This window comes from Sorex fumeus, unplaced genomic scaffold, assembly GCF_029834395.1.
Source record: "Sorex fumeus unplaced genomic scaffold, SorFum_2.1 ptg000039l, whole genome shotgun sequence".
In the NCBI taxonomy this organism is placed as follows: Eukaryota; Metazoa; Chordata; class Mammalia; order Eulipotyphla; family Soricidae; genus Sorex; species Sorex fumeus.
In genome coordinates this window covers 24,678,443-24,706,419 of record NW_026606096.1, presented here as the reverse complement: position 1 = coordinate 24,706,419, position 27,977 = coordinate 24,678,443, and the positions used below count along the sequence as shown (strand labels likewise).

The 27,977-nt window shown below is 38.0% G+C and overlaps 1 protein-coding gene across 2 annotated transcripts in view; it reads left to right on the top strand.

Annotated features, from left to right (window-relative positions):
* GUCY1A1 (guanylate cyclase 1 soluble subunit alpha 1) overlaps positions 1-27,977 on the top strand; it is a 59,674-nt gene that overhangs the window by 13,438 nt on the left and 18,259 nt on the right. For both annotated transcript variants that reach the window (XM_056119056.1, XM_056119055.1), the window contains exons 2-6: positions 10,566-10,914; positions 18,455-18,516; positions 22,303-22,361; positions 24,004-24,713; positions 26,160-26,645. In XM_056119056.1, the coding sequence (XP_055975031.1) occupies positions 10,660-10,914; positions 18,455-18,516; positions 22,303-22,361; positions 24,004-24,713; positions 26,160-26,645 (1,572 nt within the window). In that variant the 5' untranslated portion in view covers positions 10,566-10,659. The remainder of the gene's footprint in view (positions 1-10,565; positions 10,915-18,454; positions 18,517-22,302; positions 22,362-24,003; positions 24,714-26,159; positions 26,646-27,977) is intronic.

Genomic DNA, 27,977 nt, shown 5'->3' with positions numbered 1-27,977 from the left:
ACATTCAGGTTTACATTTGATCATGAAGGAGACACCCCTTGGATGGATGGCTGTAGTGATCTTCTAAAAAGAGACAGCCTGGGGGCTGGAGTGATAGCACAGCGGGTAGGGTATTTGCCTTGCACGCGGCCAACCCGGGTTCGATTCCCAGCATCCCATATGATCCCCAAAGAATGGCCAGGAGTAATTCCTGAGTGCATGAACCAGGAGTAACCCCTGTGCATCGCTGGGTGTGACCCAAAAAGCAATAATAATAATAATAATAATAATAATAATAATAATAGACAGCAGAGTAATCCCACTCCCCATCTCTCTCCACCAATCCCCTCCCATGTCAGGACACAGCCAGAATATGCTCATCAGTGTGATGGGAAAGGAGTCCTCACATGAAACTCACCTGACACTGGCCTGAACATCCGGACCTGACCAAGTGAATTTTTGTGCTTTCAACCATCCAGTCTCTGGCGTATTTTTTTTAGTTGATGGCAGTGCAGATGGACTAAACCAACATTTTCTTCTCTTACTTCTTACACTACCAGATATCTTACTTTTTGAAACTTTTTTTCAAAAATTATTTACATTCACATAATTTTGGATTTTTGTTGCTTATTTTGAAAATTGGTTACTGATATTCTGTGGTTTGCAATACTATTAATAATGTTTCTCCTGCACATAATTCCCACCCCTCACCCATCACCAGTGTATGATTTCAGCCTTCTCCAGTTCTCAAATATGAATATTTCCCATAGTATTGAATCCAGTCACCTTTTCCTCTGCATGCTGACACCGGATGGTTTAAACTAAACCTCTGGCTTGAGTGGCTTCCTTCGTTCAGAGGACTCCAAGCAACTGCCTTGAGTCTGTTAAATGTTCCTTAATTAGAGACTCCAATATTCAAATACACGTCTACCCACTAATAGTCCATGGTCCAAATACACAGAGGAAATTTCAGCAACACCCTTCTCAAGCCCACTTCTGTGACATCATTTGTGGCCCCATTATCTTTCCACACAAAACGTCAGAGTCATCTTCTTCCTCAGACCTAGTCAGTTGCAAAGCATGGCAGTTTAATTTTATAATATCTCTGGCACCCATTCTTTCCTGACCATCACCACAACGTCCTTTGCTGCATTCACTGTTTTCTTTCCATGCCATGACCTTTCAGTAATGTTGTTAGTAATATTGTTAGGTTCGTACCCTATTCCTTTGAAGTACAAGTACATTTTTCTTGTTTAAAAGCTCAGCAAATTATAAATATTTTGATGACATTAAATTTTATTTCAGCAGGAAGGCATTCCATACAGCCTTGTTTTAGCCTCCTTTGGCTTCTCTAAGTTTACTTTTTTTTTAAAAAAAAACTGTGTCTTGCCTTAACTACTGGTTATAGGCTTCTAGTAATATATTTTATTGAAATTACTCAATTTTGTTGTACCTATTATACATAGCACTAAACTAATAAAGCACCATTGCTATATTAGCAATGAGAGCATATATGCCTTTTCATTTGACTCACTTTACAGTGAGATAAAAGGGGAGACTGGGAATTGTATGAACATTTTTGGTTTCTGAGCAGAACTTCATAAATTTCATAAACTGCAATGTATGGTGGGCTTTTTTCCCTTATCAGTAAAGTTAAATAATAAAGTAGAGAAAACCAAAAAATATTAAGGTCGCTAATAAAAATAATAAACTGCACTGTAGCTCTGTCCTCTCATTGTTCATCCATTTGCTTGAGCGGGCACCAGTAACATCTTCATTGTGAAACTTGTTACTGTTTTCGGCATATCAAAAAAAATAGAAAAAAAATAAGAGGGACAACTCGATATTTTTTGGAGTTTTATGTTATCTACGTATGGTGTATTTTGTTTGTATGTAGAAACATTTCAGGGAAAATAAAGAGAAATTGTTATTGATCAGATCATAAAAACTTTTTAAACTCACATAATGTTCATGTATCATGAATTCTTTTATTAGTTTTGATTCAGTTCTTCAACAACCTCAAGACAATTCTTGGGGTGCTGTCTTTTGCCTCATCCCAGTCAGCAGATAGAAAGTTGGGTTTGCCAATTCCTGCCTGAAGGTCCTGAGAGTTTGGTATTTTCAGTGATGGCCTAACTTCATCTGGCTCTCTATTCCTGCCTCCCAAGTTTGCATTTCCTCAACTACCCACCATCACCATTCACATATTTGTTTCTAGTCTTTCTTTGTTTTCTTTTTCCTTCACATGGCCAGTTCTACACTGCCAGTTTGTTCTGGATTAGTTGGATAAGAGCTTGTCTCCAGCAATGCTTACAGAGACCTTCCTTTTCTTGTGCTATTTCCAATGACCACATCAGAATAACTAAGAGATCCTTATTAATTATGTCCTTTTTTCTAACATTTTTTATGTGACAGTTATGAACCTAGACCATTTGAACTTGCGTTATTTAGTGGTTAGTTCTGTGTTTGAGGGGTTATTTCTTATTGCTGCAAAAGAAAAACAGCTTTTTAGAGGGCAAGAATAATTTCTCTCAGAGGCTTCTTTCAAGGGGAGAAATTTTTCTTAGAGCTATAAAAGAACAAAAAATTTTAAAACCAGTTTATCATTCCTACCACTTATTTTTAGATGCTCACTGTAACAAGTATCTCCAAAACCTCACATCCATTAATATATTTTATAAATATAGAATTTCTTACACAAGGATATCTTTTCATTATTCTTTGGGTCTACCCTGCCTCTTATCCCTTTAAGTGAAAATCAGTCTTTGAACAATGGAGATGTTGGAATTGTCAGGACATTCCCCCAAAATAAATGCAGCTTCTTAACTTCAAATGAAAATATCTTCTCTACTGAAGATACCTCTTTTGTCAAAACTAAAAAATAGAAAATCAAAACTGAAATCTCTGCTCAAATAGTAAAGTTTAATTCTACCTTTTTCCTTAACTCACCCTAAAATTTTAGAATAATTAAAAATGTTTCTTGTGCTTGGTTTTGGTTTTGGAGACATATTCAGTTTTGATCAGGGCTTGCTCTTGACTCTGTACTCAGGGACCAGTCCTTTTGTGATGCTAAGGATTGACCCCAAGTGGCTGTGTGCAAGGAAAGTGCTTTTCTGAACTCTACTATCTCTCTGGCTCTATTGACATGTTTTTTTATTGTATGTACCTTTTTTGCTATAGTTAATATTTCAATTTTTGTGTTCTATTTTTTGTAACAGAGTAATACAGTTTTATTTAAAGTGATTTGGAAATATATCAGTGTGTGTGTGTATGTGTGTGTGTGTTACATGTTCAAGAAAGAAGATGAACTTCTCTAGAGGGGTATGAAGTGGAGAGCACACATTTCAGGTTGAGATGTAGGATAAATTCCATGGTGGAAGATGAGCCTGTATACTAATATTTTACTAAGAACTTTGGCATTAGCTTTATTTGATAACGGAATCACATAAGGTAAAGCCAAAATCGAAGCTATAAGCTTTTATTATTTTAAATATTGCTTATATTATTTTGTGATCCAATAAAAAGAACACAAAATAGTTTTTATTTTCTAGTATGGATCAGTTTTCTTCATGCGGAGTATGTTTTCTGTATTTTTAGGACACTACAGACCTGTAGATCAGAATTTTCGTGAATACGCTTTGAGAAGTGATATTATGATCAAATAATTATATGTTGCTGGATCTTTCTGAGAAGAGTGAATGTGTCAATCCTTTATCACTTTTGCTATGCATTTATTTCCTCTCAGCTTTCAAACACCTCCTTACATCATTGTGATATCGTCTCATGGGTGAGCTTCCAGAAGCTCAGTGAGGTTAAGAAAAGTGTCCGATGTCACATGACTCCTCAGAAGTTAAAATTACAGCATTTACTATCATCCAGTTCACTTATAAGTGCTTTAGATTGATCGATTTGCTGACTCTTAGAATATATTTAGAAGATCACGTTGGGAGTTTCCCTGTTTTCCAGAGAAAGTAGAAGTGAAATTAAGAACTAAGGTCACAAAGCTTTGTGAGGTCACAGAGCTGGCCAATGGTAGGAGGAAGAAGCAAACACTCCACTTGATCAGAGAACTTGAACTCTTGAAGGCTCCACTAACGTTTCCACTTTAGGCACCACTGTGCCTCGCACCTACGCTGAGGTGAAATCATGCCTCCATGGAGAAGCTGACCTCGTGTTATTATCATTCCTCTTCATGTAGCACTATAACACTGTAGCACTGTCCTCCCGTTGTTGATCGGTTTGCTTGAGCAGGCCCAATAACATTGTGAGACTTGTTACTGTGTTTGACATATCGAATACATCACAGGTAGCTTTCCAGGCTTTGCTGTGCAGGCAGAATACTCTCAGTAGCTTTTCAGGTTCTCCAAGAGGGGTGGAGGAATCGAACCCACTTGACCGGGTTGGCCACGTGGAAGGCAAATGCCCTATCTGCTGTGCTATCACTCTTCATGCATATATACATATATACATATGTGCACACACATGTGCCTATACATGTATCAATATGTACACATAATGTAATATTTATATATATATGTGTGTGTGTGTGTGATCTAAGACACACTAAAAGTTGTTACAGAACAGGGAAAATAGCAGATTAGTGTATCCATGAATTTATATGATGCCAAAGATGTGCTTTTAGGCCATTCTGACTGGATAAAATTAAAGAGAGTGAGGGTTTGTGAGATAACTCAAAGTTCTGGTATACATGAAAGGAATGTACTAGGTCCTTAATTTGCTCTATGGTGTCCTGCTAGCCACATGGTGCTACAAGCACAACTCAATGTCCCTCTGGAGGTCCCCAAGCATTGACTGGCAGCTGAGAGTAACTGGAAATGGATCCCAGTGGAATGGGTGGGGTGCTAGACGGGCTGCAACTGTACATTGATATTAGTCTCTTGTTTATAATGGATTATGGACCAATTACATTATAGCAGCTGCCTGAAAAGAGATGGAGCTGGATAGAATAAAAAGGAATTGCATCTCTCCCTGAACTCCTTTTGTAATAACTATTATATTTTTAGTAAATATATTATTAAATGACTAAGTGTAAGGAACAATTTTAGGAATGAGACTATCGCAAGAATGATAGGAAGAGCTTAGGGAATTGTTATATAGTTTTCAAGATCAAAATATTGAAACTTTTGTCTGGTCTTCATGATCTGTATGTCCTACCATAATAGGAACACTATTTAATTTGAAGCAGTATTAAACACATTAATTCACTTTGGGGTGATTATCACACTAGAGAAATTTTAACACATAAATATTTAATCTCTATAATCCAAAAGGTTTTGATATTTAGTTAAAATTATTCTATAATTTTGTAAATATTTTATGAAAAAATGAGAATGAGTATACTATATTATTCTGTTTCTTCAAATATGTCACATGATTACCTCTTAAATCTAAAATGTTATTGATGACGTACCATATTTTTCACAAAAATTTATTGAACTTCAGTCTCTAATTAAATATAAAATTGCTTTAAAGATGATTAAACACAGTTGTGCCTCCTTTTAGGAGACAATTGCTATCAAATGAGAGAAAGATTCTTATAATTTTCAGTTTCCAGAAGTGAGAGGACTAGTGCTTATAAAGTTGATCTCTTTGCTTGGGAGGGTTACCAGTACCATTTTAGTCAGAAAAAAATGAGATAAGTACCTTCAATTCTTTTTAAAGATTGCCGAAGACACAGTTTACAGATTGCAGTTTGTGAGAGAATATTGAAGTCAGTTTTCGGATGTCTAGATTCTTGAAGGGGATTTTCCTGTACCAGGTACTGACATTTCTAAGACTAGCTATGAACTGGGGAGACCAGCTGGTCGAACTGCTTCTGAAATTACATTAGTATTATACAGAATAGTCAACATGAAAGTGGTTGAAAAATATGTCCTGTATTTCTGGCAGGCAACTGCAAAGCAAACATAGGTTTCCAAGGTATTAGGCCTGAGTGCATCTGTTTCATAATGCAATTTCATCAGTTGAACAGATGAAGAATGCTAATTATCTAATATATACATATATGTGTGTATATATGGATATATATATATATATATATATGAATCAATGAGACAAACCACTTAAATGATCTTCAAAAGTAAGCATGACTTGTTTTCTGTTGCTGATTTTCCTCTAATATAAGACATACTGGCACATTTGGGGAGTGTGTATGCTATACCTGACAGTGCTTGGGGGTTACTCTTGGGCCCATCCTCTATGGTGCCCTGTGAACAGTTGTATTAGGGATTTTTTGAGGTATAGAGCATAGCATCCAGGCACCCATATGTGAAGGACACACTCAGTCCCATGGAGCTATCTCTCTGGCCCTGGCACATTAGACACATTTTGTGAAATTATACTATGTAATACAGAAGAAGAAAGTTTGACCAATCACTTGTATCATGCTTCAGGGAAACTAAAGTGGGAAGATAAAGATAAAAATTAAAAATTTTGTGAACAAGAGTTGGAGTGCATTGATAATAAAAGAATATGATTTGAGAGACTTTTGTCTTACAAACTTACAGACGAAAAGTTTATTTTGCCAAACTCAAGTCTAATACTGAGATTCTAAAAATTATCAGAAATGTAGGGTGCAATTCTATACTTTCATCAGATCCAATCTATTTTCCTTTTATGTTCTGGGGCCACTCCTAGCGGTACTGAAGAGTAACTCCTAATTCTGTGCTTGGGGATTACTCCTGATATTATTCAGAGGATAACATGTGGTGGCAGATTTTGAACCAGGGTGAGCTTCATGCAACACAAGTGCGTTAACCCTTGTGATATCACTCTAGTGCCCAACCTATCTAATATTTAATGATATTCCTTTTCTTTTAGCATCCTATTCTACTTATTATAGTTATTTTTATATAACTGAAATAATAGTATTCAGTTTAGATAGGACGTATTCCTGAAAAATATTGCAACCTAATAATTTTAGAGTTATTTACTATTATCTCCTGCACTTCTTCATTACATTTCAATTGTACAAAACTGGGTCTGCACAGGCTGCTGTATTTTGGAGGCCCAGTGGATAGAGGAGGCGAAGATCCAACTCTAGATTTGAAGTCAAAATTACATTTGAATCAGGGCTGAAGAGATGATATGGGGGTAAGGAACTTGCCTTGCACAGTGCTGATCCGGATCATTCCTTCTCACTATATATGATTCCCTTCGCACTACTATCAGTTATCCCCATCTCAGGGCCAACAAAGATTGATCACGGAGTCACATGTAAACCTTAAATGATTCCCCAGTGTAAACCAGGTGTGCTCCCCCATATCCACATCCTGTTTTTATAAATAATCTTTGATTGGACATATCTATACCTGTTCTCTTGTCTCTGAGCAACGGTGGCTTACATGCTGCAGTGGCAGAGCTGAGTGGTTGATGGAGACCCACAAAGCTGAAGGTATCAGCTCTCTAGCCCTTAGTAGAAAGGTTTAATCACCACTCAACTGAGAGTTATTTTGAGATGTATTTAAAACTGAGAAATACGTATTTGTCAAATTGAGAGTTCACAGACACATCAGTGAGAGTCTCAGGGTTTGGGGACTTTTAAAAGCCAAGTAACTGTTGGCCTCTATCATCCCCACAAATGGTTCCCTTCAGTCTCCTGCTGTATCAGATTGCACCCCTCTTCTTCTAAGAGGGGTGTTTTCTGCTCATGAATACATCGGATGTTTTTGCACTTTCATGAGAAACCATGATTTCCATTTGATCACAGGTTTGAGGTATGACTTAAGTGGCACAGAGATCAGACAACTTGTCATTTTTCTCCATACCTGACAACCTGTGGTTGGAATTGTTTACTCTAAACACTGCTACATCTCAACTTTGGCTTCTTGTTAGAGTTTAGAGAACAAACTACCTACTGTTATAAATACATCTACATAATGTACCTACCACAAACTAATGACATAATAAAAACCTAATGAGAGAGAGAGCACTAAGTGAAAAATTAATTGAACTCCTATTCAAAAGATTGAAATACCAACTCTATCCCGTACTCAAACACCGCTGGCTAATAATAATTATGTTCTTTTTTGCATTTCAATATAAACATGTAAACCTTATTTTTTAAAGATTAGTGTATCCTAGTTTTAAAACTAAGTGTGATTTAATGAAACTTGCCAAAGTTGGGAGGATGTTGTTAATAGAAAACATGGACTCTTCTGCCTGCTGGATCTTCATTTGTCACTCTAGAATTCTACATGAACATAGACCTAATTATGAACCACACACAGAGGTGCTCAGGTCTTACTCAAGGCTCTGTGCTTAGGGATCAGTTACTCTTTCTTGTTGGTGCTCAGAAGACCAAGTGGTGTGCTGGGTATCAAACATGGGTTGTTCACATACAAGCCCAGTGCCCTACTCACTGTACTATCTCTCTGATCACCAGAAGACCAAAATTTTAGAGCCTCTAACCTTTTGTGCCATCTGGTTACTGTGAGACTAAGTATATACGTAGTTTCTAGTACTCTTCTGTGCCGGGCAGACTCTCAAGGGTAATTAATGTGAGTTATTTTTCCTCTTGTTATCATGGTTTTGGATTTTCCAAGAATGGAAATAGTTGATAGATAACTAATCAGATCATGAACTTGTTGAAAAGCTGGAGTTTATAACCAGATATTTCTGGTGACATGTAGCTAATGGTGTTTGGTGAATTACATGGGAATTCATGTTAACAATAATCAAAACATACAAGAAAAAATATGCAGAAACATCCCAGTGTATGCTTTATTGGACCCAGGAAGAGAAAGCTCTTGGTTTATAGTATCATCTAGATTTAGATTCAGTGACCTCTGCAAAGCTAATAGCATGTTCTTAGGGATTGTGTAGGGTTTTTCTTCTTGAAAATATCTTTTTGTTTTGATGATATTTTCATTTTGTTCTCTGTTTATTGAAACTAGTATATTTTCAGTAAGTAATCATTTCAATTAAAATTTATTTTTCCATTTGAAAGTGTTTTAGGTCTGAAAACATTTGGGTTTTGTATACATATATGTATGTTTGCATATATCTATAGGTATGTATGTATTTTGTTTTGGTATGTTTAGGAGATTTGGGTCTGTGCTATTCTGCTTTTCCAGAAGGGATGATATAGTGAGAATGTAGTCATACTAGCACTAACAAAACCACGATTTGAACTTGACTTTAGTCATAAAACCATAGTGGTGTCAGAGAAATGAAATAAAAACAAATAGACTTGTAAGTTATAAAAATGAAAATGTATTAGTAATTGGAGAATATTTTTTAGGAAGAACTATGTTCCATTAAAATATCAAAAGAGTGTGATTAACTAATATATTAAATGTATATCATTTGTATCAAATGTATCTCTCATGCAGCCTGAGAGATAGCAGGTAAAGGGCTTACCCGAGTTCAACCCCCAACATTGCAGATGGTCCCTTGAATAATCAAGGAATGATCCCTGATTGAGCACAGAGCCATGAGTAAGCATTTAGCACTGTGGATTGGGTTCTTAAACCAGAAAAAATATATATATGTATATATATTTTGTATTTACTTTGACCAAATATACTATCATTTTAAAATGAATCTTTTCACCCAAATTTTTTTTTTCTCTTTGAAAATCACTGGTGCTCTTTGCCTTTGCTGACCTGTCTTTCTTTCTTTTTTTAAAAATTAATTTTATAAAATAATTCACAATAATTGATTATATTTAATATTCAATCACCAGTCCCACCACCATTACACCTTCCCACCACTGTATTTGGGATGTTTCCATCCCAATCCCCAATCCCTGTCCCAAAGCACAACTGAAATAATATATCTTGTGTTGTTTGTTATGAAAAACTGCTGAAAATACTACAAAAAGTATCCATAGAGGAAACAGTGTGAAGATTGTTCTATTTTGACAGGGGCCATTAAGACCTTCTTTAGGATATTACTAACATGTTGTTAAATGTTGAGTGATGTGAACTTTCATATATACATATATGGAGAGCCCGGCAAGCTACCGAGAGTGTTCGATATGCCAGACACAGTAACAACAAAGTCTCCAATGGAGACGTTACTGGGCCCGCTCGAGCAAATCGACGATCAACGGGAGGGCCTTTACCTTTACCTTATATATATTATATATATATATTCCTCTGTGATTAGTTGCCTACTATTAAACCCCATCAAATGTGGTGTGGTATTCTTGGAGAATGTGTAGGGAGTGTCTTATGATGCGTTGCATGGCTGTAAATGTGGACGCATAGTCCATGAATAGGTTGACTTGTGCGTGAGGCTAGGCCCGAGCGTGTGGGGAATGGCCTTGAGTGTTGTGGCCGTTGGGGCCTGAAGGTTTTCGGCTGCTGGGGCTGGGTCTCTTGAAGGTGAGGAGGGCTCTCACCCACCCCCCTCTGGGGTGCCCTGAGTGAAACAGCCTGGTGCTGGATCCCATTGTATAGCTATGACCTGACATCATGTTGATCTCTTCCATGAGAGAAAGCCTTGTGATCTGGATGGTGCCTGATGATGAGATTATCTGGCTCCAAAGGCCTGTCTTTCTTGATTGCTCCGATGTGTCAAAGTCACTCCTCTTTTTTTTCTGTCTCCCCAAAATACTTCAGGCACCACAGCGCGTGACCAGATAAGTGACCTTTACTTGCAGAAGAAGCAGAGGTAATCAGAATATATCTACTTTGGGGGAAAACCAGCAACACCATGTTTTGCACCAAGCTGAAGGATCTCAAGATTACTGGGGAGTGTCCTTTCTCCTTGCTGGCACCTGGACAGGGTCCCAAAGAGTCATCCCAGGATGTAGCAGGAAGCTCTGAAAGCTGCGAATTAACTCCTGCTGGCTCTGGGGATATTACAGAGAAGAATGCAGGAGGAAACATTCCTCAAAGGAAGACCAGTCGAAGTCGAGTTTATCTTCACACTTTGGCGGAGAGTATTTGCAAACTGATATTCCCAGAGGTGAGTGCTTGCCCTTTTTAGTTTATTGATATTTTGAAAATGATAACGATGTTTTCTAAGAAAACATCCTTGCTTTCTCACTTTGAAGCTGATAATAAATGTAGACTATTTCCTGGAAACCCACAAAAACATTCCTTTCAAGCAGTGATATTATTTAATATTGCTTTATCTCAAATTTTTAAGAGCTGGCCTTTCTCAAGGAAATCGTGCACTCTGATGGTCTTTGTGACTTTAAGCAGTGCTTACCCTCAACTTCTTCGTCTGATAATTTGAAATAATAATAGTACTTAAGTCCTAGAATTTTAATGTGCATTAAGTGAGCCATATCAAGAGCCCTTTCTATATCCTAAGTACCTGGTTGTTCTATATCCTAAGTGTCTGGTTGTTATTATTTTAAAATAAAATTTCTGGACAAATATTTATTCCCCACCTAGTTTTCCACTTCTAATTCACTTTTTGATATGGAAAAATCTCGCTGTTTCTTCTGCTTCTAAATCTGAAGTCTCTGTTCTAGCCAGGTACAGGTCAGAGCCCTGGGCCTGGGCTTGTTAATAGGTATATGCCAGTAGCTTGACACCTCTTGATGTTATTCTTTGAGATGTTGATACTAATGCCATTTTGTTATCTATAGCACCTCCTGTTAATGTACTTTTTGCCCCAGCATCTTTTATAATACTAAGATCTGTGGTTATGTATCAGACTTCCTTATATATCATAAATATTTGCCATTTAAAAGTCCCCAAATGAGTTTCTGATAACTAAGAATCCACAGCACCAACTTATTCTGGAAGGAAAAAATTGTTCTACCCATTGAGCTCTGGAGCGATAGCACAGCGGGTAGGGCGTTCGCCTTACAAGCGGCCAACATGGCCGACCCAAGTTCGATTCCTCCGCCCCTCTAGGAGAGCCCGGCAAGCTACCGAGAGTATTCGATATGCCAAACACAGTAACAACAAAGTCTCCAATGGAGACGTTACTGGGCCCGCTCGAGCAAATCGATGATCAACGGGAGGGCCTTTTTTATTGAGCTCTTAGATGAACACCAGGGTGACAATAATAAAAAATATTAATAAATAATAAAAATAATAAATAATAATAAAAAAGTAGAATGAGTGAATTAACTCAATTTGTAAACATCTCTTTGTTATAACTGATAGAAAGGAAGCATCTTGGACATGAACTCCTTAAACCATCTCTGAGTGATAAAACATCAGGACTGTTCCTACAATTGGCAGCAGAGGGGCAGAAGAACTTGGCAGGCAAAGACTCTTCCTGGTCTCATTTGATGAGGCCTATTGATGTGTGGCTATAGGAAGGAACACAGTGTCAGTGTTTCAATTAGGGCTTAGCTTCCTTGCTAACATTTTACTAATATGGATTGGATAATAAATTCTCTTAAAAGCTAATATTCTGTTACCTGGTTGCTTTGTCTCATTTATTTATTTATTTATTTATTTTAATGAATTACTATGATATGCGCAGTTACAAAGCTTTTGTGATTGGGTTTCCATCATACGACGTTCCAACATCCATCTGTCCACCAGTATACATTTCCCACCACCAGTGTCCTCCCCGCATCCCTTCTGCCATCACCGGCCTTGCCACAGTCTTCCTCCTCTGTGGCAGGCACCTCTCTCCTCTCTCTCTCTCTCTCTCTCTCTCTCTCTCTCTCTCTCTCTCTCTCTCTCTCTCCCGTTGAACTTTGCAGTATAGATACTGAGTCGCCATCATGACTGGCCCTTTACCTTTTCAGCATCCATCTCTCATCCAGAGCTATTCCTTTGATCCCTTCCAAACATCATTGTCATAATGGTCCCATTCCCATCCCAAATGCTCTCTCCTGTAGCTCTTGAGGCAGGCTTTCAATAATGGACCAATCCTCCTGGCCTTTGTTTCTACTGTTTTTGGGTAGTAGTCTAATGTTATATATTTTTTATATACCACAAATAATTACTGTGTCTGGCATATCGAATACTCTCGGTAGATAATTACAGTCATTCTATGAGTCCTTCTTCTGACTTATTTCACTCATCATACTCCAGGTCCATACTTTTATAAGCGAATTTCATTATTTCATTCTTTCTAACAACTGTATAGTATTCCATTGTATAGATGTATTATGGGCTGGAGCGATAGCACAGTGGGTAGGGCCTTTGTCTTGCACCCAGCAGACCCGGATTTGAATCCTCTGTCCCTCTTGGAAAACCCGACAAGCTACCGAGAGTATCCTGCCCACACGGCAAAGCTTGGCAAGCGACCCATGACATATTCGATATGCCAAAAACGGTAACAAGAAGTCTCACAATGTAGACGTTACTGGTGCCTGCTCGAGCAAATCAATGAACGGGAGGACAGTGCTACAGTGCTACAGATGTATTACAGTTTCTTTAACCAGTTGTTTTTCTCGAGCACTTGGATTGTTTTAAGATTCTGGCTATTGTGAACAGTGCTGCAGTGAACCATACAAGTATAGACGTCTTCTGCTGTGTGTTATTGCACCACAAGAGGTGTTGCTAGGTCATATGGAAGGTCAGTTTCTAGTTTTCAGGTTTTTTTTTTCCAAAAAGCTGGACAGGTCAACTTTCCCACCAACAGTGAATGAGAGTTCTTTTCTCCACGCATTCATGCCAGCACTGGTTGTTCTTATTCTTTTTGGTGTGTACCAGTCTCTGTGGTATAAAGTGATACCACATTGTTCTTTTGATTTTCATCTCCCTGATGATTAGGGATATAGAGCACTTTTTCATTTTTTATTGAACCTTAAGGATATGCAGTCTTTTCATTGTAACTACGCCAATATCTTTATCTGGAGGCCTGTTGCTATTTCTATTACTGCAATTTTTAAAAAGACTCTGGGGATGGGCCAAATGCGTTTGTTTCTAACAGCTTTAGAAATTCTTTTGTTTTCATTTTCATTTTTGGGCCACACCTGGGTGTGTTCAGAGCTCACTCCTGACTGTGCTGAGGAATCTCTTTTGACAGGCAAGGGACCTTATTTGGAGCCTGAGATTAAACCCAAATCAGATGCATGCAAGGCAAGCACTTTGCTCCCTCTATCCTACCTCTAGGGCCCAGAGCATATTCTTAATTAGGTTAAGTATTTTAAGAACAGAAGAGACGTGTAGAGCACTTCTCTACACATTAGGCTAAAAGTAAAAGCAATTGAACATCTCCATTATATATTCCTTTCTTTGTTAGTGCTCATAGATTTTTTTTGTAAACCCACAACATGGGAGGTTGACATTAGTGTAGACCATAGAATGAGAGTAGGGAGTGAAGCTGTAGGAAACAGACAGGAGGGTCCCAGGAAGGGACCAAGTTTGGAAGGAAACCACAGTTGGAAAAAGATTAAGAAGTCCTGATCTGGAATAGCTTATCAGTTATTTAAATATTATATCTTTGAGCCTGAGAGATAGCACAGGGGTTAAAGTGTTTTGTCTTACATGAAATTGACCTTGATTCAACATCTATCGTTGCATAGGGCCCCCAAACCATAATAATAATATCAACAACAAACATAAGTATGGTTTTTTGATAACAACTTTCTTCTTCATATTCTTTTTATATTGTTCAGACTTATCCTTTGCATAGGTTTTTTTTAGTGGTTGTAAGGGATGGTTTATTAAATTGTATACCTAAAATCGAGTGGCCTTTAGTGTATATTTATTATACCCCAATAACACTAATTTTGAAAATAACAGCTTTTAAAATATCCCATTCACCAGTTCCAGGAAATAAGGGATCCATTAATTTTATCCCTACATGCTTGAGATTCTCCTTCTTACTGAGTAATTTCTAGAAATTTATGTAATATTTACATGGAAGACCAAAGCAATGCTTGCCTGTTGTTGACTCACTGTCACGTTCCAAAGAGATCTTAATGAGCGTGACAATACTAAAAGTGACAAGGTGACTTTTTACCGTTTCTTCATAGTCTTTGCCAGAGCACAGCAGCTTTGCATACTATTAATTTAATTAATATTCACAGTCCACTGGGATCATCTCAAATACCATTTCACCACAGAATAGTTCTTATTCTAGATAATCAGATTAAATTCACTCTTCAATCATGTTTTTATGGGAACAAACATTAAGACTGAGTAACCTCAGTTAAGTTAGAGTGGGAGCTACCAACCTAGAATGCTGGAGTCATAGCATTTAGCATTTACTGGCCATCTACGGCACATTTTTCAGTTCTGCTTGAGGAAATTGGGCATGTAAAATTACGGCACTTACATTATAGACAAAAAATAGCTAGAGAAGTGGAAGAGTCTCTGTGTCTATTTTGTAATTTATTGCTCTTTCTACTACAGTATTATTTGCTTATTTTTCATGGATATTGATCTCTGATAATCTCCAAACATAGTATTTTTAAGGAGTTCACAACGAAATACTACCCACAGTTATCGCAAAGTAGAATCCACTGAGTTGTCTTATCAACTCAAGTTGATTTGCTTGTAAATATTACCTCAAGTCAAAGATTTAATAGGAGGATCTGAAAGTAATCACTAGATCTACATGTGTTCTAAAATACTAAATTGTAAGAAGAGAGGGGGTAAAGAAGGAAAAAAAGGGAAGGTATTTCAAATTCATAAGGCGTGGATGTGGCGAGAAAGGGACACTCCTTCACTGTTGGTGGGAATGTCCACTGGTTCAGCCCTTCTGGAAAACAGTATGGACGATTCTCAAAAAATTAGAAATTGAGCTCCCATTTGACCCAGCAATACCACTCCTGGGAATATATCCCAGAGAGGCAAAAATGTATAGTCGAAGTGACATCTGCACTTGTTTGTTCATTGCAGCCCTCTTTACAATAGCCAGAAACTGGAAGAAACCTGAATGCCCAAGAACAGATGACTGGTTAAAGAAACTTTGGTACATCTACACAATGGAGTACTATGTAGCTCTTAGAAAAGATGAAGTCATGAAATTTACATACAAGTGGTACAATATGGAAAGTATCATGCTAAGCGAAATGAGTCAGAAAGAGAGGGATAGACATAGAAAGATTGCATTCATCTGGGGGATATAAAGTAACAAAGTATGAGATTAATACCCAAGAATAGCTGAGATCAGCACCAGGAGGATAACTCCATAACTTAGAGGCCAGCCGGGTATCCTAGAGGAAAGGGCTATTCAGATAGAGAAGGGAGCACCAAATAAAGGATGTTTGGAGGATCCTCCCAGGAGGGGAGATGCATGTCGAAAGTAGACTATGGACTGAACATGTTTGCCACTCAATGCCTCTTTTGCAGACCACAACACCCAAAAGGAGAGAGAGAACACAGGGGATTGCCCTGCCACAGAGACGGGGGGATGGGGGGATGGGGGTGGGAGGGATATTATCCATGGTGGTGGAAAATGGGCACTGGTGGAGGGATGGGTATCTGATCATTGTATAATTGAAACCAAAGCACAAAAAATTGTAAATCTACAACTTTAAAAAAAATAAAATAAAATAAAGGGGAAAAAAAAAAAAAGAAAAATTATAATATTTCTTATCTAGAAGTAAAGTAAGAAAGGTAGAAAAGTTAATCATTATCTGAACTAGCAACCCAGGAGATACTATGGAGCCCTAAGAAGGAAACAATGTCCTGCAATTTGCAGCAAGGTGGATGGAAGTAGAAAGTATCATGGTGAGTGAGGTCAGTCAGATAGAAAAGAAAGTGATTTCTCTTATAGCTGGGACTTAAAAATACACAGCAAGGTGGCAACCAAGGGCCAAGGCAACATAATGGGAGAACTGATCCACACAACTGAGTTGGTGCAGCAGGGAGTCGGAAGGGATTGGTATTGGGGGAAGGAGGCGGGTGCAAGGTAATGGGTGTGAAACAGGAGAAAACATCACTCACAGTATTGCAAATCAGAGAAGCACAGTCGATTACAGATTAATTATTTTAAGTTAGGCGTGCTAAAATTTGAGTGCTCATTCACTCCAGGAGACTCTTAATAACCTTAGTCATGAACCCTTTCCCTGTAGAAATATGTTTTGCAGGAAGATGTCAGAGGGATCCCTGACATCAAGGACTTTAGTCCTCACTAATGTGTCTCTGCCAGTGCTGTCAGAGACAGTTCAAGTACCCTGGTTTGGAAATGCACCTTGTTTTGGTTTCACCAATTTAAGATTCATTTCCTTTTCCCTAGATACAAAATACTGCTGAGAAACATGCTTGTACTTTCCTTCCTGAACTTGTCTATCCATCTTGCTCTTTGCTATCAGGACTGAGCTCAGGTTTGACCACTAGCCAAATCTCCTTCCTGGCTTGCTTCCTTCTCAGGCAGAGGTGTTCACTGTGTCAGTACATAGTAAGGGAATTTTCTGTTTTATACAATGAAGTTTCCTTTCATTTCTCCTGAGTTAATTCCAAGAAATTTTAAATTCTTTTCTGAGGCTCTATAAGCACATTAAAAAGGACAATTCTTTTCATAATTCTTTTTATAAGAGCAAACGCTTGTTCTATTTTGCTACCCTACCTACTTCACTTGGCCAGTGGAAAAACTAAGGGTGATATAAATAGTTCTTAAGAAAAAAGGAATTTCCCAAGTTGAAGCATAGCCAGAAAGTACTTAACTTTCTTCTGGGTAAAGTGCAGAAAGAATCCGTGGTTATGATAAACATGCTGTTTATGTGGGATGCCAAATCAGGGGAAGCTCTGCTTACCAATTGCTCTGTTTTCTAGTTTACTAGATATAGTGAATAACTAAATAGAACGTTAGAAGAAATAAATGGGCAATAAAGTATTTATTAAATAAGATGTATGTGTGTAGAACATGCATCTTATTTAATATCTTTTTGGAAATAGAATATTCACAAAGTACACATAAAACAATAAAAGAGGAAAAGACTGTATTTGCTGAGGGTCATTAAACCAAAGAGAAAAAAGTCAGTAAAAGTATGGGTAAATCTAAGACTTGTTTCGTGTTAGTCATCAATTAACCTTGATGACAGATTGGAATGGGGGGTGGGGGTGGGAGGGTGGAGAGAACAGGAATAGTCGGGGACAACCCCAGCCCAGAATTTTCTAGACCTGGAAGTGAAAAGTATCTTTGAAAGTAAATATGTACTTGTAGTTAAGGGAAAAGAGTTTGTGAGAATAACAAGAATTTACTTGGCTCGAGCCATGTCGAGGTTGAAGTATTGGCAGCAGTTGTAAAGGGATTTCCTGCCTCCGAGGAAGCAATGCCCGCGATGCCTTCTTCAAGGGTCTGACCTTACCAAACTGGACTCTTCTATTTGGATTCTGCCTGGCTCAGTTCAACCTCGGTGTGTGGCTGCGGTGAGACCACCCACAAAGGGAACAGGCTCTAGACCCAAAGATCCAGACTCAAACTCCTCAGAGCTTGAGTTTTCCCACGTTTGAAAAACCGCACATAAAATTGTTCCCTGTTTTCTAAAGTGTCAGTTTTCCACATTTTACCATGACAGTGGTGACGTTTAATTCTACACAAGGAGCTTTCGTGATGATTTTCAAACAAATATTCCCCTTTAAATGAATTATTATTTGACTAAGGGATTAAAACTTTTCTTATAAATTTTCAGCTCGAGAGGCTGAACCTTGCTCTTCAGAGGACGCTGGCAAAACACAAGATCAAGGAAATCAGGTAAAGTGAACCCCTTTAATTGTGTCTCCATCTTAAGACCTCTATCAGTAGCCAACTCATCTGGAATGTGCCACCATTTCTTTAAGGTCTATGATATGCCAGCCTCTGGACATAGTGTTTGAGCTGTTGTTACTCATCGGAAAGTAAACATACTTTCCCTTCCCACCTTTCCTCTTTGTGTTAATTGAAAATGTCTTTTTCTTAGAGCATTTTATAAAAGACAGACTGAGTTTTTAACCTGGATTTTTCAGAGTTTGTGATTTTAATATGTTGGCATAGATACAGCTTTTCACAGGCATCCATGAGGATCATTCTTTTCTACTAAAGGGTAATAATTAGTAGAATATACATAATGTATATTTAATATATAAATATTAATATAATATATATAAACAGAAATATTTAGAAGGTTCTGAGCAATAGCACAGCAGGGCAGAACATTTGCCTTGCATGTGTGTCCAACCCAGGTTTGATCCCTGGCATCCCATATGATCCCCTGAGCACCACTAGGAGTAATTCCTGAGTGCAGAGCCAGGAGTAATCCCTGAGCATCTCTCTCTCTCTCTCTCTCTCTCTCTCTCTATATATATATATATATATATATATATATATATATTTAGAGGCAGACAAAGAAGTCGTGGATTGAAAGAATTAGAAAAGACTCCAAGTCGTGGATTGAAAGAATTAGTATAGACTCCTGGCCTGGGCATTGCATGGAAGCAGGATTGTGATAACCTCCCTCCCCCCACCCCCTTCCCTCTGTGTGCGCGTGCGCGTCTCTCTCTCTCTCTCTCTCTCACACACACACACACACACACACACACACACACACACACCACACTCACACAGAGTCAGAGATCGTTAAGCTTTTAGCTATATAAGTAGTAGATGGAAGAATCAAGTGGGTTAGGTGGAGAGGTTTCTAGAGACCTTAAACAATAATTGTTGACCAAGATGTAAGCATGTGCTTTGGTGTTTTTTATGGCCTGTTTGGTTATAACATTCTACACTCCCTCAGTATCAGCTTCTCTTACACTTTTTTTCATCAGACTGGGGCAAGGGAGGAGGTTCCCAAGAATTTCTCAGTTGGTTCAGGGGCCACTCCTGGCTGTTCTTGTCCAGCTAGGGTGATGGCTGAATCCAAAGTGCTGAAAATGCTATTCTGCTCAGACCTGAACTGTGAGGCCCTTTGATGTCACCCTAGCAGTGCTTGGTGGCCCTCCAGGACTCCACTCAGCTGGTGATGCTGATGGCAGTACCAAAACAAGATCGGCTCAATCCATGGTGCTGGGGACTGAACCAGCGCTGGCCACGGCCTTTATCTCCCCAGTCCCTAGGCATTTTTACCTTGTATTATTTTTTTTAGGTTTTCTTTGAAAAATAATTCAGGGGATGCTTAATATTAAAGGTGATTTTTTTCAACTCATTTACATAGCTCATTTTTCAAATACATTTTAGTACATTTACTGTTGGCAGAAGAAAACTTGCTGATTCAAAGTCCAAGGATGATTTCATTTATACATAAGACATTACTTGAGATCCAGTGGGCAGACTTGAAGAGTGAAGTTAGCAAATCAGTGGTACCATAGTCAGGGATATTTAATCAATTCATTCATCAACTCATGAGGGAATAATCTGCTCTGTGGATAATCTGCACTTCATTTTCCTTGCAGGCTAACTGTTCCCAGCTTTGCATAGCCAGCCAGCCAGCCAAGAAGGGGTCATTGATAGATCCCAAAGTAGAAAGTGTGAATCTATGTGTCTGACAGAAGCTGTGTTTACAGCAGTGATAGGAAAAGCATTCCAGAATGCCTCTGACCTGAATTCTCAGTCTCCTGATAAGATAGCCACTAGCCTTGTTGCTGTGCTACTGGGGCTGTCTGCCTCAATCTTTGGCAGCCAGTTTACTCAAAATTTATTCTCAGGCCTTTGTGTTCTGAAAGTTCCTAAAGCTACAGGCAGACGTTTCGTTAGGATGCCTTCCAGGCGATGGAGTGATGGAGTGCTTTTAAAAATTTCAAAACTTTGCCGAAATTATTTTCTTTGGAAATCTTGCAAACCCTTTCCTGATTTCTTCAAGAGCTGATGATCACAGTTTGAAATTGCCCTGATAACAATCATTCAGTTGTTGAAAGAAGATAAGGAATTTTTGTTCTCATAAGACTGCCTGCTGATAGGGTAAATGACTTCCCTCTTCTTGTTTCTGTTTTTGTTTGTTTTTTTTTCTTTTTTTTTTTCCCTGTCTGCCTCCATCCCCCATCTTCTATTTTTGGCAAGTGAGCTGCAACTTTTACTCTTCTCAGTGTGTCAGCCACTGAATACCACTAGCGTGACTTGAAAAGCAAAATCCTAACATGTTAAACAATGAATTGTTCTTCAATAAAAGACTAAACATCCTATTCACAGTAAGTGAGTGAGTTATAGTGCAGTTGTGAATAATAGTATTTGTGATAAACTCCTTAATTTGGTTATAAGAAGGAATTTTCACTTTTCTTCTCTTTCTGTGGCCATGTGATACATCGTAACATTAATCAGCTCATGTGTGTTGTGTGTGTGTGTGTGTGTGTGTGTGTGTGAATGCACACCTGCACTTAAAACTATTTTCATTGAAGAAAAAGATAGAGAATTCATTTTGAATTGGACTAAGTACTATTTGGACTAGTAAATTTTCTCACATCTCAGAGTTCTCTGAGCAGTTTTGCTCTTATTATTTGTGAACAAAAGTAAAAATTACTCACATGAGAAAAAGAGGTAAATCTAAAAGATGATTACTTATAAAACAAAATATATAACATAAAGTTTTGGGGGGAACTTTATACTTAAATTGGATATAGTGAGCTTTGACCAATTTTAAAAAATAATTCTACTTTAACACAAAGCAATTTAGCTTTATGTAGGAAAATTATGGAATGAACAGCTTCTCCTTTTGCAAATATTTCCTTTCAAAACTTCTCCACACAAAACTTTGTCGTGAAACTTATTTAAAAGTTTATATTTATGATTATTTATAAATTTCACTGTGTAATAACAAATTGAACAAAGCTGACAAATAATTTTGATTGTCTTTGAATATGCTTTAGTGGTTCGGCAAATTTGTTCACTGTGGTAATTTATTAGAAATCATCAAAAATAACTGCGAAACCATAAATCAGTGTATTGTTGAGTTGAAATTATCTGAACCTTCTAACAATAAGAATGAATGCTATTATATCATCAACAACTTCAATCCTATAGAAACCAGGAACAAAATCAGATAAGTAATAGATTTCCTTAGATACATATTCTTATACAAGAAAACAAAACTTTAGTGTAATATCTAAAAGTATATATGCATATATAAACAAAACCCCCCAAATTATTTGATGTATTTTCTTTATAAAATATATTAATATCTACAAGTAAAATTTAACAAAACATAGATTTTTCATCTTGGTTAGATTACAGAAAAAGACTGGTCTGCTTTATTTACATTCCCTCCTGGGAGTTTTTATATATACTGGTTTTCTGTCAATATAGAACTGATAATATTAGCCTAATAATTTTAATAGAAAGGTAAATATGTTTTATTAAAATGATTAAATAATCTACAATGGGTATGCCATAAACCCTTCCAACATTTTTTTAATTAAAAATTTCACTCTTTCTTTCATTTTAATGTGATAGTCCAGTTCTTTCTCAACTGAACACGCAATTGAACTTGATTTCTTCCTTATTTCTATATGTTGTAGTCTCAAGTTTTAAAAATTATTTGCCACTTTGTAATTTAAGCTATTGAACTATTTTCAGAAAATCTTTGGAAAAAGAAGACTTTGAAAAAATAATTGCAGACCAAGCAATTTCTGCAGGTAATAAAGTTGTTTGAATACATGTCATTGTCAAGTGATTATCTTTGTAGAACTAATGTTTGTTCTGTTAACTACTATTTTCCATTGTTGGAAAATATGTATGGAACTAACGTTTCTCCTGAAATACATGGATATATTTGTGGGTAAATTCCCATGTAAACTGGTCATTATTATGCATTGTTACCATAAAGAATAACTCTCTTTTTATTACATTCTTTTGTTTGATCTAAAACATTTTCTCCTTTTATGTTATTTATTTGTGGAGACAGAGAAGACTTCCTGGGAATCCTACCCATAGAGGTTTATATATTGTAATCACGTGTTGAAGTGTTCTTCATTTATGCATGAACATTTCTACTCAAGTGAATAAAATAAATTATATTTTCAGAAGGGTTGGAGGCAATAATGGGGAAAAGGTTAAGAGTTTTCATATTTTCATTTTCATAGGTTTTTTTTTAAAAAATAGATGAATAACTTTGTCACTTCTTTTCAGTGATTATGATGCCCAATAGGCTGTCTTTCCAGATGTACAAGATAATGAGAATTTAATAATGGGGCCAGTGACAAAGCTCAGAGTTTAGGGCATATATTTCACATGACCTAGATTTCAAGTTTGATTCTCTGCGTGGCCCCCAATGCATGGTCCACCAACCCAGCCAGTGTTATATTCCTGGGTTCCAGCTTTGAGACAAGTTTCCCATTGTCTAGTTATTTCCAAGATTGACTCTGCGTTTCTGGAGCATTGTGTGAGAACCTCCACCACTCACCCCCCCAAATTTAAAACCTTGACCCCTTTCTAGGACCTAGGTACTAGCCTAAACATCATCATTAAAAAGACTCTTGTTCCACAGGATGTAAGAAATAGAGGTAATGGAAGGATATCAAGGTAGTAAAAAACATATTCTAAATAAATACTCATTCTGGTGACTTTTAGACACAAGAGTGTTGTCTTTCTCTGGAGAACAGAAAAGGTACTTTCTATCATGTAGAGAAAGAAGTGACAAAAGAGAGTTTCAAGACCAGTGATTTAAATTTCACCTGGGCCAGACACAGATAATAAAACTGGTAGGGAACTTGAATATAGCTGTCCCAGGTTTGATCCCTCGCTCCACAGGTGATTCCTTATGTGCCACCAGGAGTTTCCATGACCTCGGAGCCAGATGTAAACCCTGAGCACTGGTATGTGTGGTCCAAGGCCCGAACATGCCATACCCCACAAAAATTCACCCTGTGTCTGATTCTTACCTTCTAGAGAACTCCCAAAAGTAAAAAAAAAAGTCTTCTTTTTTGAAAATGTATGTTAAGTAGTTAACAGAAAGGAAGGAAAGCTTTTTCTGAAGTGGGTATAAGCTCAGAAATTTAATTACTCTTTTATACTTGTTTAAGATTTGTGTGCATAAAAGTTCTCATTATACTAAATTCATATTTTTAAAAACTTATCAGAGTTGGACTTTTTTGTTGTCGTTTTCTTTGGGGGCCACACTTGGTGGTGCTCAGTGATTACTCCTGGCTCTGTGCTCAGGGATCACGTCTGGTGGGTTCAGGGACCATATGGGCTACTCTGAAGTAATGGCTAAACCCTCCTTGAATGACATGATATGATACTTGATATGGAAGAAAACAGCCTCTTCTGTGCTTCCAGGAGTTCCAGTGGAGATCGTCAAGGAATCTCTTGGCGAAGAGCTTTTCAACACTTGTTATGAAGAAGATGAACACATCCTCAAAGTGGTCGGAGGAACCCTCAAAGATTTTTTAAACAGCTTCAGCACCCTGCTGAAACAGAGCAGCCACTGCCAAGAGGCAGAGAAGAGAGGCCGGCTGGAGGAGGCCTCCATTCTGTGCCTGGACAAGGACGACGACTTCCTCAACGTTTACTACTTCTTCCCCAAGAAAATCACTTCATTGATTCTTCCGGGCATCATTAAGGCCGCAGCGCACACCCTGTACGACACCGAAGTGGCTGTGTCTCTGCTGCCACCCTGCTTCCACAATGACTGCACGGAGTTTGTTAATGAGCCCTACGTGCTCTACTCAGTCCAAGTCAAGAGCTCCAAGGCCTCCCTGTCCCCGGGCAAGCCCCAGTCGTCCCTGGTCATCCCTACTTCTCTCTTCTGTAAGACGTTTCCGTTCCATTTCATGTTTGACAAAGACATGACAATTCTGCAATTTGGCAATGGCATCCGGCGGCTGATGAACAGGAGAGATTTCCAAGGGAAACCTCACTTTGAAGAGTACTTTGAAATTCTCACTCCCAAAATCACCCAGACGTTTAGTGGAATCATGACTATGTTAAACATGCAGTTTGTTGTCCGAGTGCGGAGATGGGACAATTCTGTGAAGAAATCATCCAGGGTAAGGAAAAAAAATCGTGTTTTCTTCCTAGTGTTTTGGTTTGTTTGTTTGTTTGTTTGTTTGAGGACCACACCTGACTGTGCTTGGGGCTTACTCCTGGCTCTGTGCTCAGGGAACAATCTTGGAAGGCTCAAGGGTCAAGATATACTAGGGATTGAACCTTGATTAGCTGTGTGGAAGGCCCGCACCATGTTGGCTATGCTATTTCTCCAGTCCAATATTTCAGTATTTTGATTATAAAAATTAGTTACAGCATAATTGAAGATGCAACAGCAAAAGACAAAATCATATATCTCACTAAAAATGCTTTAATAAAACATTTATGTCTAAAACAACTCTCATATAATTGGAAGGCCTAATTCTTTATTTTTTTAAAAATAATTTAAAGAAATTTTTTTCTGCCCAATCCTCTCATTTGTTTTCTTTCTTTTGACTACACAGATATTCATTGAATGTGTTCAGCTTTGAAAATTATTTAGGAGTATTTTAGAGCTGAATTAGATAAGTTGCATAAAAATCTAATTATCATCACCTAACTAACTTAATTGATTATAATATGAGGTATTGTTTTATAAAGTACTACTAAAAATACTTGTTTCTTATGGGGATAAAAATGGACTTTTGACCAGTATTTCATAGACATGGAAAATCCATGACTTGATAAATTGCTAAGAGATGCTCTCTCATCAACTTTGCTAATGATTTCGTTTTAGCAAAGGAATTTTGCTGAATCACAGCTGATAATATAAGCAAAGTTATCAGGCTTGTGATACTGATAAACCTCACATAATGGTGAGGCAAAATGCTCCTCCAAATGAAATCAAATTTATTGTCTTTTATCATAAAGATGTAAGCTTTTTAGAAAATGGATATTTAATTTTTTTAAGTGGATGACATTTAAGATTTCACTGTAGAAAAAACTAGTTAATATACATTTTTTCTAAGGACAGACATTGCTATTTCATCATTTTTAATTCACTAAACATATTTCAGGCCTTCTTTGAGGATTTGCTACAGTGAACCACAAATTTACTTCTCTTTCTTCCTCCATACATGTTAACTCTGTTTACCCAAAATGGCTCATGGAAGCCACATCTCTCCTAAGTGTGTCTTGGATCAACTTTTCCTGCTAAGTGCTACTGTCAAAGGCGTTACAGGAACCAGCTATCCTTGTTTTTGATATATTATTGAAGTCAGAATTTGGGACATTGAAAAGCAAGATTTCTGTGTAGAGTACAAGCCAAAAGAGTCTTCAGTTGTCACCATGTGTTTGAGAACTTCAAGAACAGTAGAAAGCAGACTTTTCTTTGTCCAATAAAAAAGGGGGAAAAAATAAGGTGAAATGCAAAAGAATGATAATTGTATCTCTTCTTTTTCTCCTTTTGTCTGAGAAAGCTCTTGGGATTCTTGCAAAACCACAGTTGTTTGTTTGCCTTTGCTTCACAGGTTATGGACCTCAAAGGCCAAATGCTCTACATTGTTGAATCTAGCGCCATCCTGTTCTTGGGGTCCCCTTGCGTGGACAGATTGGAAGATTTTACAGGGCGAGGGCTGTATCTGTCCGATATCCCCATTCACAATGCACTGAGGGATGTGGTCTTGATAGGGGAGCAAGCCAGAGCTCAGGATGGCCTGAAGAAGAGGATGGGGAAGCTGAAGGCCACATTGGAGCAGGCCCACCTGGCCCTGGAAGAAGAGAAGAAAAAGACGGTTGACCTCCTGTGCTCTATCTTTCCCTGTGAGGTCGCGCAGCAGCTGTGGCAAGGGCAAGTCGTGCAAGCCAAGAAGTTCAGCAATGTCACCATGCTTTTCTCAGACATCGTGGGCTTCACTGCCATCTGCTCACAGTGCTCGCCCCTGCAGGTCATCACCATGCTGAATGCCCTGTACACGCGCTTCGACCAGCAGTGCGGAGAGCTGGATGTGTACAAGGTAAGCCTGGAACGGGACTGTGTCCCTCGTACCAGTCCAAGTGACTGAGGGGAAAATCTCTGCAACTTGGACCTGAGTCTGAATGCAAATGAAAGCGTTTCTCTGCAGGCCCTGCAGGCCCCATCCTGGGAGCAGGCATTGTGCATTAATCATGTGGGTGTTCTCTAGCCAGAAATAGCTCTGCAACTGCTCAGAAGCAGAGATAATTATTCCATAAAAGAACTCCCGCATTTTTTCCCCTCTTTTTCCCAAAGAATAAGTGCCAAATGGAAGGGTGATAGTTTACACAGAAGTCAGGGCTGAGGCTGGCAATGCGGCAAGACTGGACCCAGGGAAAGATAAGTTCAAAAGTCAACACACCTGACATTTGACTGTGAAAATCAAGCAGAGTTATAAAGCGTAAAAGAATTCGAAGTGGGCCTCTACAGGGAAAATGTACACTTTATATGAGTAAAAATAAACTTGAGTACTATGCAGCTCATCTTTTTTTTGGGGGGATGGGGGGCTCACACCTGGCATTGCACAGGGGTTACTCCTGGCTCTGCATTCAGGAATTACTCCTGGCGGTGCTCAGGGGACCATATGGGATTCTGCGAATTAAATCCAGGTCAACCACGTGCAAGGCAAACGCCCTACCCGCTGTGCTATAACTCCAGCCCCAAGCAGCTCATCTTAAAGAAGATATATTTTATATGGTCTGACACTGTACTTTTCACTGTTGTGAACTGTAACCCAAATTGCCTTGGGAAGACGTTATTGTAGAGAGGACAGGGTTTATCTGCAGTTTATCTGAAGATGGATTGCATTTCAGCCTTTTCTCTACTTTACTTGGTAAACTGAGGAAGGTAAACTCTTTCACTTCTAAAACAGAAAATGAGACCTATTTGCAGTGCTGACGTGCCTGACTAAATGCATTCTGCCCCTTACTCCTCATGAGAAGAATCTAGAAAGAGTATGATAGATAGTACCTAGTACTTATCAGGAGTAGGATTTATTGAGTTCCTCTTTCATTCAGAGTGTTATTTGAAGTACTGTAGTGACTTTTCCTAAACCCTAATAGCACTGTCGTCCCATTATTCATTCATTTGCTCATGCAGGCACCAGTAACATCTCCATTGTGAGACTTGTTGTTTACATTAAAACTAAACCATAATAATCATAAAAAATGAAACTTATGAAACTGATGAAAAGCTTTTACATTCTATCAGTCATTTAGAATTAATACATATTTTTGCTGATTGAAATTAGTTTTAATTTTTTTGCCATAGTATCAATAAGAAGAAAACATGCAATTCATTTGTTGTGACTTGAACCATCTCTTCATTTGCCAGA